Genomic DNA, 10,513 nt, shown 5'->3' with positions numbered 1-10,513 from the left:
CTGGGTGGGAGGGACTTCCTGTTTTGGAGGGGGAGAGGGAGGGGAAGGGGGGAGGGGAGGGGGCGGGACTTCCGGGTTCCTTCATTGACAGCTCGTTGCCTCCTCCCTTCCCCCCCCCCCCTTCCCCTCCCTCCTCTTTCCCTCCCTTCCTCCTCCTCCCCTCTCTCCCCTCCCAATGCCCCGCCCGGTTTGGCCTCTGATTGGCTGGAGGAGAAATGGGAGGGGGAGAGGGGAGGGGCCAGGTGCATGCTGGGAGGGGAGGGGGAGTGGGGGAGAATCAATCCAAGATGGCCGCCATGGGGGGGGCAAAGGGGGGGGTGTGGGATAAGGAGGGGGAGGAGGGGATGGAGGCAGGCGGCCAGTGGGGGGTGGAGGGTGGGCCCGGGAATCGCCCAATGGGAAGTCAGCTCCGTCCAATGGGGTCGCAGCTCCAGCCAATGAGGTTTAAGCTCTGTCCAATGGGGTCGCAGCTCCAGCCAATGAGGTTTAAGCTCTGTCCAATGGGGTCGCAGCGCTGTCCAATGGGATCACAGCTCCAGCCAAGGAGGTTTCAGCTTTGTCCAATGGGGTCGCAGCTCCAGCCAATGAGGCTTCAGCTCCAGCCAATGGGGTCTCAGCGCTGTCCAATGGTGTCGCAGCTCCAGCCAATGAGGTTTAAGCTCCAGCCAATGAGGTTTCAGCTCTGCCCAATGAGGTTGCAGCTCCAGCCAATGAGGTTTCAGCTCCGCCCAATGGGGGTCGCAGCTCCAGCCAATGAGGTTTCGGCTCCTCCCCTGCCTCCAATCGCCTCCCAGCTGCCCGCGGCCGGCAGCCAATCAGGTGCCAGCTCTGCCCGCAGGGCTCCCCACGGCCTGGGCGGAGCCTGGGCGTGGCCCCAGGCAGCCAATGAGGCCTCAGGGGGCCCTTAGGAGGAGCTTGGGAGGGGCTTCCATGACCTTGGCGTGATCCAAGCAGTCCCAGGGCCTTAGCATGACCTTAGCATGTCCTTGAGTGGCCTCCATGACCTTAGCATGACCTTAGCATGTCCTTGGTAGGATCCCATGACCTTAGCATGACCTTAGCATGACCTGCACCCCATGACCTTAGCGTGGCCTGGCTGGGATCCCACGACCTTAGCATGGCCTTAGCATGTTCCCAGCAGCCCCAAGGGCCTCCCCCAGGCCCTTGGCATGACCTTAGCATGACCCAGCCAGGATCCCATGACCTTAGCATGACCTTAGCATGACCCAAATGGGATCCCACGCCCTTAGCATGACCTTAGCATGTTCCCAGCAAGCCCCCAGCTCCAACTCCCCCTCCAGGGCCTCCCCACGCCCTTAGCATGACCTTAGCATGACCCAGCCCTACCTGGCCCCTCCCCTTTCCTCCTCCCACCCCTCCCTTTCCCCTCCTCCAATCCCAGGCCAGAAAGAGCTCAGGGGGGCGGAGTCTGAAGGCTTTTGGGGGGGGGGTGCAGGGGGGGAAGGAAGTGGGGGGAGGGGGCTGGGCGTGGCCTAGGTCCTTCCGGCGGCCTCCGATTGGCTCCCGGGCGGGGCTCGGGGAGGGGCGTGGCTCAGGCGCGGGCCGGGATTGGCTGGCTGACCCGGACGCAGCCCCAATAGGCTGCCCGCAGCAGGCAGGCCCCGGCCCCCGCCCCCAGCAGCGCCCAGCCGGCGTGGAGGGGGCGGAGCCGCCGGGCCACGCCCCAGGTGCCGGCCTAATGGAGGCAAGGGGAGAGGTCAGGACCCCGCCCAGGCCCCTCCCAGCCCCTCCCAAGCCCCACCCAGCCCCTCCCAAGCCCCTCCCAATCCCCTCCTAGCCCCTCCCAATCCCCTCCCAGCCCCTCCCAAGCCCCACCCACGCCCCTCCCAAGCCCCTCCCAGCCCCTCCCAGCCCCTCCCAACCCCTCCCAGCCCCACCCAAGCCCCTCCCAATCCCCTCCCAGCCCCTCCCAGCCCTTCCCAAGCCCCACCCAAGCCCCTCCCAAGCCCCTCCCAAGCCCCTCCCACCCCCTCACCGCCAGCCCTGCAGCTGCTCCGGCCATGACCAGGCCCAGCAGGAGGCAGCAGAGGCTCCGCCTTCGAGGGAACCTCCGGCCAATGGCAGACCTGGGAGTGGAGAAGTGGGGTTGTAAGGGTGGGGAGGAGGTGGTGACATCACCAAGGGGCGGGGCTGAGCCTCCAGGCTTGGTTCAGCCAATCAGGAAGGGGGATAAAGGGGAGGGGGGCGGGGCCCGACTTACACTTTGCGGCAATGGGGGCAGCGAGCCAGGGTGTGGTCGGTCAGCTCCGCCCACTGCAAAGGGGAGGGGCCGGTCAGGCCCAATGGGGGAGCAGTGAGGACCAATAGGGGACTCCCAATCCCCTGCCCCAGTCCCTCCCAGTGGGGCTCCCAGCTGGGGCCTCCCCCATCACCCTTTGAAGTATGGATCAATAGGGACCAGTACGGATCAATAGGGACCAGTGTGGATCAATAGGGATGAGTATGGATCAATGGGGACCAGTATGGATGAATAGGGACCAGTATGGATCAATAGGGACCAATAGGGACCAGTAGGGACCAGTATGGAACAATAGGGACCAGTATGGATCAATAGGAACCAGTATGGATGAATAGGGACCAGTATGGATCAATAGGGACCAATAGGGACCAGTAGGGACCAGTATGGATCAATAGGGACCAGTATGGATCAATAGGAACCAGTATCGATGAATAGGGACCAGTATGGATCAATAGGGACCAATAGGGACCAGTAGGGACCAGTATGGATCAATATGGACCAGTAAGACTCAATAGGGATCAGTATGGATAAATAGGGACCAATACGGACCAGTGGGGACCAGTATGGATCAATAGGGATGAGCATGGATCAATAAGGACCAGTGTGGATCAATAGGGACCAATAGGGACTAGTATGGATCAATAGGGACAATATGGATCAATAGGGACCAGTATGGATCAATGGGGACCAGTATCAATCATGAGGTACCAGTATGGATCAATAGGGGCCAGTATGGACCATTATGAATCAATAGGGTCCAGTATGGATCAATAGGGACCAGTATGGAGCAGTATGGATCAACAGGGACCAGTATGGATCAATAGGGACCAATATGGACCAGTATGGATCAATAGGGACCAGTAAGGATCAATAAGGAGCAGTATGGATCAATAGGGAGCAGTATGGAGCAGTATGGATCAATAGGGACCAGTATGGATCAATAGGGACCAGTATGGATCAATAAGGACCAATAGGGACAAATATGGAGCAGTATGGATCAATAAGGACCAGTATGGATCAATAGGGACCAGTATGGATCAATGGGGACCAGTATGGACCAGCATGGATCAATAGGGAATAGTATGGATCAATAAGGACCAGTGTGGATCAATAGGGCTCCCAGGCCCTTCCCCGTTGCTCTCTGGCTCCCTCTAGGCGGCCGCGCAGGGGAACTGCAGCAGCCCCAAAGCCTCTCCCAAGGCTCTTCCCTATTCCCTTCCCCATTGCTCTCTGCCTCCCTCCTGTGGCCGCGCAGCGGAACTGCAGCAGCCCCAAAGCTCTCTCCCAGCCAAATCACAGCAGGGAGTGGGCGGGGTTTGGGCGGGGCTTTGGGGGCGGGGTTTCGCGCCGCGAGTGGGCGGGGCTTACCAGGAAGGGACCCCCGCAGTGCCCGCAGGCCACTCTGACCCCTCCAGGGGCAGGCTCAGGGCTGGGGGCTCCACCCTGCACCGGGCCCAGGTTGATGATTCTCTTACTGGGGGGGGAGGAGGGAGAGCAGAGTGAGACTGGGAGGGACTGGGGGAGGGGCTGAGGCCTCCCAGGACGCCCCCAGACCCCTCCCAGTCCCCCCCAGTCCCTCCCATGGCTCCCAGGCTCTTCCTTATTCCCTTCCCCATTGCTCTCTGCCTCCCTCCTGTGGCCAAGCAGGGAACTGCAGGAGTCCCAAAGTCCCTCCCATTCCCTCCCAGTCCCTCCCAGTCCCTCCCATTGACCCCAAACCCCCTCCCAGTCCCCTCCCAGCCCCCTCCCACCCCCCTCACCAGTAGGGACGGGGGCAGGCGATGCGCTGGGAGGAGGCCTTGCAGACCAGGAGGCAGTTGCAGGGGCACCGAACGTACTTCTTGCCCCCAGGGGCCGTCCTGATTGGCTAAGAACCGAGAGGGGGAAGGGGGCGTGGCCTCAGACACTTCCACTCCAGCCCAAGACCCAGTCCCGTTGCCATAGGGACCCATAGGAGCCATAGGGACCCATAGCAGCCATAGGGACCCATAGCGACTCATAGGAGCCCATAGGGACTCATAGGGTCCCATAGGAGCCATAGGACCCATAGGGACCCATACGGACCCATAGGGAACCATAGGACCCATAAGGACCCATAGGAGCCATAGGGACCCATAGGGACTCATAGGGACCCATAGGAGCCATAGGGACCCATAGGGACCCCTCCCAGTGGGGCTCCCAGCTGCGCCTCCCCCATCGCCCTTTGAAGGCTCCCGGTGGGCCCCACCCGGCGTTGCCCTTTGAAGAGCTGCTGAGGAGTCCCAGCCTGGCTCCCAGGCCCTTCCCCGTTGCTCTCTGGCTCCCTCTAGGCGGCCGCGCAGGGGAACTGCAGCAGCAGCCCCAAAGCCTCTCCCCAGGCTCTTCCCTATTCCCTTCCCCATTGCTCTCTGCCTCCCTCCGGTGGCCGCGCAGCGGAACTGCAGCAGCCCCAAACCCCCTCCCAGCCCCCCCCCCCCCCCCCCCCCTCACCGTGGCCTCCCCGCAGGCCCCGCACTTCACCACGTGCTGGTGAGTTTTCCCCTCGACGCTGATTGGCCGCTGGCAGACGCGGCAGGTGACCGCCGGCCCCGCCCCCGCCCCGCCCTCCGGGCTGCCCAGGGGGGAGTAAGGGGGCGGGGCTTCGCCGGGCAAGGCCCCCGCCGGGCCCGCCCCCCCGACCACCGCCGCCGCCGCCCCTGGGTTAAGGAGGGGGGGAAGGGGGCGTGGCCAGCTTGGCGTGGCTCCGCCCCCCTCACCTCTGGAGCAGACAGACGCAGGCCACGCCCCCTTCCCCCTCCTCCCCCCCCCTCCAGGCCATGCTTCCCTCCCAAGCCCCACCCCCCTCCTGACCCCTCCCCTCCATGCCAGGCCACGCCCCCTTTAGACGCCACACCCCCCTCTAAGCCACGCCCCTTAAATCCCCTCCCTGCAGACTCAACCCTCCCCCTCCAAGGCTCCCAATGGCCACACCACCTACCCCAACGCCAGACCACGCCCCCCCTGACCCCACCCCCATAAGCCACGCCCCCACACCACTCCCCTTGGACAAACCCCGCCCCCCCGCAGCAGGCCACGCCCCGTTACACCCTACCCACGTAAGCCACGACCCTCTAGACCACTCCCCTTGACATCACCCCCTCCCCCAGCACCAGACCACGACCCAGTTTGACCCCACCCCTTAAGCCACGCCCACCAGACCACTCCCCTTGGTCCAACCCCGCCCCCTCACTCCAGGCCACGCCCTTTTATACCCCACCCATGCAAGCCACGCCCCTCTAAGACCACTCCTTTTGGTGCCACTCCTCTCCTAGCACCAGACCACGCCCCTTTTGACGCCACCCCCTTAAGCCACGCCCACCAGACCACTCCCCTTGTTCCAACCCCGCCCCCTCACGCCAAGCCACGCCCTTTTAGACCCCACCCACGCAAGCCACGCCCCTCTAGACCACTCCCCTTGTCGCCAGCCTCTTCCCCAGCACCTGACCACGCCCCCTTTGACCCCACCCCTGAAGCCACGCCCCCACACCACTCCTTTTGGTCCAAACCCGGCCCCTCACGCCAAGCCACGCCCCTTTAGACCCCACCAAACTAAACCACGCCCCCTTAGTCCGCTCCCTTTGGCCACACCCCCCAGCCTCCAGGCCACGCCCCCTCCATTCCCCCACCCCACCAAGCCACGCCCCCTTCCAGCCCCACCCCAAAGGCCACACCCCCTCCCTCAAGCCCCACCCACCCCCCCTCCCTCCCTCCCCCTCCCTTTCCCCTCCCCCTCCCCCCATGCTCTCCATCCAAGCCCCGCCCCCTTCCTCCCCTTAAGCCCCGCCCCCCTCCCTCCCCCTCCCTCCCCCCCCTCTCTCTCTCACCCCCCCCCGAGGCCCCTCCCGTCCCCGCGGGGCCGGCCTCGGGCGGCAGCAGCGGCGAGCGCTCCCCGTCCGCCATGGCCTGCGCCGGGGCCACGCCCCCTCGCCGCGCTCCCATTGGCCCCCGCGCGGCCCCACGTGATAACCCCTCCTCCTCCCTCCCCTTCCTCCTGCCCCCCCCCCCATCATTCCCCCATCCCTTTTCCCCTCCTCCTCCTCCTCCTCCTCCCTTTCCATCCATCCATCCCTGCGGGCGTTGCCTATAGCGACGCCCCGCCCCCTGCGCGCTCCCATTGGTCGGCGCGGCTCACGTGATCCTCCCCCCCCCCCCCCCCCCCCGCTCCCATTCAGCATCCTCGCCCTGCAGGCGTTGCCTTAGCGACGCCCTCCCCGAGGGCTCCTATTGGCCGGCGCGCATCACCTGACCCGCCTCTTTCCCCGCCCCCCCTCCCCTGAGCCGTTGCTCCTCAGGCGTTGCCTTAGCGACGCCCCCCCGAGCGCTCCTATTGGCCGGCGCGCATCACCTGACCCGCCCTCTTCCCCCCCTCCCAACCGTTGCTCCTCAGGTGTTGCTTAGCGACGCCCCCCCGAGCGCTCCCATTGGCCTGCGCGCATCACGTGATCCCCTCCTCCTCCCCGCCTCCTTTCTCCCCCCCTCCTCCCCTCAGCCGTTGCCCTAGCGACGTTCCGCGGGCTCCTATTGGCCCGCATGGCTCACGTGATCCCCTCCTCCTCCCCGCCTCCTTTCTGCCCCCCTCCCCTCAGGCGTTGTTTTAGCGACGCCCCGCTGAGCGCTCCCATTGGCCCGCGCGGCTCACGTGATCCCCCCCCATCCCCCATGCAGCCCCCTCCCCCTCAGGCGTTGCCCTAGCGACGCCCCCCCGGTGGCTCCTATTGGCCGGCGCGCATCACGTGATCCCCTCCTTCTTCCCGCCTCCTTTATCTCCCCCCTATCCCCTCCGGGGAGGATGGGAGGGGAACGCGACGGGGGGGGGGCGTGGCCGAGCCCCTGACGCCGCCTGATTGGTCAGCGCCGCTTCGCCCCTTCTCACAGCCGCTTCTCCGCTCTCCTCCCCGCCGCCCCCGGGAGGGGGTTTGGGGGGGCTGTGAGGGGGCTGGGAGAGGGTTTGGGCTGCTAGGAGGCACTGGGAGGCGGCTGGGAGGGGACCGGGAAGGGGTTTGGGCTGCTGCGAGGCGCCGGGAAGGGCTCGGGAGGCTCCAGCCGGCTCCATGCAAAGGCTCAGGGCCAATAGGAACGGCTCCTCGCGGTCACGTGTGGCGCGCCGGCCAATCGGAGCCTGCTCCCCCCACCCCTCCCCTGCGAGCTCCGTCGCTTAGCAACCGCTCTGCCGCGCTCCCATTGGCCGGTGCGCCTCACCTGACCTCAATCCCCCCCTCCCCTGCGGGCGCCGTCGCTTAGCAACCGCTCTGCCGCGCTCCTATTGGCCGGAGCGCCTCACCTGACCTCACTCCCCCCTCCCCTCGGAGCGCCGTCGCTTAGCAACCGCTCTGCCGCGCTCCTATTGGCCGGAGCGCCTCACCTGACCTCACTCCCCCCCTCCCCCTCGGAGCGCCGTCGCTTAGCAACCGCTCTGCCCGCGCTCCTATTGGCCGGAGCGCCTCACCTGACCCTCACTCCCCCCCCTCCCCTCGGAGCGCCGTCGCTTAGCAACCGCTCTGCCGCGCTCTTATTGGCCGGCGCGCCTCACATGATCCCCTCCCCCTTCCCCCCCGCCCCTTTTCCCCCCTCCCTCTCAGCGCCGTCGCCTAGCAACGGCCGGCGGCGGCTGCCGATTGGTGGAGGCGGAGGAAGGAAGGAAGGGCGAGCGCGGCGCGGCGTGATGACGTCACGGGCCGGGGAGGATGCGCTGTATATAAGGGGCGCAGGCGGCTCAGGAAGGGGAAGCGCCAGGAGGGGCAGCGGCGATGGAGGGCAGGTGGGTGGCGACCTGCGGCGGCCAGGGGGGCGCCCAGACCCATAGATGGGCTCCCAGCCCCCCATGTGCGGCTCCCTGCCCCATAGATTGGCGCCCAGCCCCCCATGTGCAGCTCCCAGCCCCCCTATAAGTGGCGCCCAGCCCCCCAAGTGCAGCTCCCAGCCCCCCTAAGTGCGGCTCCCAGCCCCCTATAAGTGGCTCCAAGCCCCCTAACTGCAGCTCCTAGCCCCCTATAAGTGGCGCCCAGACCCCCAAGTGCAGCTCCCTGCCCCATAGATGGGCTCCCAGCCCCCCAAGTGTGGCTCCCAGCCCCCTATAAGTGGCGCCCAGCCCCCCAAGTGCGGCTCCTAGCCCCCCAAGCGCAGCTCTCTCCTCATAGATAGGCTCCCAGCCCCCCAAGTGCATCTTCCTGCCCCATAGATTGGCTCCCATCCCCCCACGTGCAGCTCCCAGCCCCCCAAGCGTGTCTCCCAGCCCCCCATAAGTATCTCCTAGGCCCATAGAGTGGACTTCCAGCCCCCCAAGTGCAGCTCCCTGCCCCATAGATTGATCTCCCAGCCCCCCAAGTGCGGCTCCCTGCCCCATAGATTGATCTCCCAGCCCCCCAAGTGCAGCTCCCTGCCCCATAGATTGATCTCCCAGCCCCCCAAGTGCAGCTCCCAGCCCCCATGTGCGGCCCCCAGCTCCCCCAGCCAATAGCAGCCCAGCGCCCGGGCTCACACCCCCGCGGCAGCCAATCGGAGCGAAGGGGGCGGGGCCCAAGCTCATCCTTTCGGCTGTACCCGGAGGGGGGGGTAAGGGGGGGGATTAGGGTCAGGGCTTGGGGCTGGGAGGCACGGGGAGGGGACTGGGCAGGGGATTGGGGGGCACTGGGAGGGGACCGGGAGCCATACTGGGACCCATAGCGCCCATAGGAGCCTTAGGGGACTTAAAGGGACCCATAGGAGCCCATGGGGACCCATAGAGACTCATAGGAGCCATAGGGACCCATAGAAGCTTATGGGGGCTATAGGGAGCCATAGGAGCCCATAGGAGCCATAGGCACCCATAGGGACCCACAGAAGCCTCAGGAGCCCATAGGGACCCCATAGGAGCTCATAGGATCCATAGGGCCCCATAGGGCCCCATAGGAGCCCATAGGGACTCATAAGGGCCCATAGAAACCCATAGGAGCCATAGGGACCCATAGGATCCATAGGGCCCCATAGGGACCCCATAGCAGCTCATAGGACCCATAGAGACCCATAGGGACCCATAGGAGCCTTAGGACCCATAGGGACCCATAGGATCCATAGGGCCCCATAGAAGCCTTAGGAGCTCATAGGACCCATAGGGACCCATAGCAGCTCATAGGACCCATAGAGACCCATAGGGACCCCATAGGGTCCCATAGGAGCCTTTAGGAGCTCATAGGACCCATAGGGCCCCATAGGAGCTCATAGGACCCATAGGGCCCCTAGAGACCCATAGGGACCCATAGGAGCCTTAGGGCCCTATAGAAGCCTTAGGAGCTCATAGGACCCATAGGGACCCATAGGAGCTCATGGGCCCCATAGGGACCCATAGGACCCATCGGGCCCCCATAGGAGCTCATAGGATCCATAGGGCCCCTAGAGACCCATAGGGACCCATAGGAGCCTGAGGGCCCCATAGGAGCCATAGGGACTCATAAGGGCTCATAGGAGCCTTAGGGACCCATAGGGGCCATGGGGACCCATAGGGACCCATAGGAGCCTTAGGACCCCTTAGGGACCCATAAGGGCCCATAGGACCCATAGAGACCCCATAGGGGGCCATAGGGACCCATAGGAGCTCATGGGAGCCATAGGGAGCCATAGGGGCCATAGGGACCCATAGGAGCTCATAGGAGCCATAGGGAGCCATAGGGGCCATAGGGACCCATAGGAGCCTGAGGGACCCATAGGGACCCATAGAGACACTTAGGGGACCCATAGGAGTCTTAGGAGCCCATAGGGACCCATAGGAGCCATAGGAGCCCATAGGGGACCCATAGGAGTCTTAGGAGCCCATAGGGACCCATAGGAGTCTTAGGAGCCCATAGGGACCCATAGGGCCCCATAGGAGCCCCAAACCCCCCCCCCAGCGAGTCCCCCTCCCCTCCCCCAGCTACGAGGCCTGCCTGGAGGCCGCCTCCTGGCTGGGGGCCAGGCTGCAGGAGGTGCCCAGGGTGGCCTTGGTGTGCGGCTCCGGGCTGGGGGCCCTGGGGGAGGAGCTGGAGCAGGCGCAGAGCTTCTCCTACGCCGAGATCCCCAACTTCCCCCGCAGCACCGGTGAGCCCTGGGGGGGGGGGGGAGGGGGGGGGAGGGGGATGGGGGGGGGATGGGAGGGGATGGGAGGGGATAGGGGGGGACTGGGAGGGGATGGGGGGGGACTGGGAGGGGATGGGAGGGGACTGGGAGGGATTGGGGGGGGATGGGAGAGGATGGGAGGGGATAGGGGGGGACTGGGAGGGGATG

General features: G+C 65.4%; 1 protein-coding gene across 1 annotated transcript; it reads right to left on the bottom strand.

Annotated features, from left to right (window-relative positions):
• Positions 1 to 6: 6 nt before the first annotated feature.
• Positions 7 to 6,202, bottom strand: PIP4P1 (phosphatidylinositol-4,5-bisphosphate 4-phosphatase 1). Its single transcript, XM_068170785.1, has 7 exons — positions 6,103 to 6,202; positions 4,730 to 4,935; positions 4,021 to 4,127; positions 3,629 to 3,734; positions 2,222 to 2,274; positions 1,997 to 2,087; positions 7 to 1,696 (listed from the first exon to the last, which is right to left on the bottom strand). The coding sequence occupies exons 1-7, from the start codon at positions 6,176 to 6,178 to the stop codon at positions 1,553 to 1,555; spliced, it is 783 nt and encodes a 260-aa protein (XP_068026886.1). The 5' UTR covers positions 6,179 to 6,202; the 3' UTR covers positions 7 to 1,552.
• Between the last annotated feature and the right edge of the window lie 4,311 nt (positions 6,203 to 10,513).

The sequence above is a fragment of the Melanerpes formicivorus genome, unplaced genomic scaffold (assembly GCF_026170545.1).
Source record: "Melanerpes formicivorus ecotype bairdi unplaced genomic scaffold, bMelFor1.0.p_v2 SCAF_598, whole genome shotgun sequence".
NCBI classification, from domain to species: domain Eukaryota; kingdom Metazoa; phylum Chordata; class Aves; order Piciformes; family Picidae; genus Melanerpes; species Melanerpes formicivorus.
This window is presented reverse-complemented; position numbering and strand designations above follow the sequence as displayed.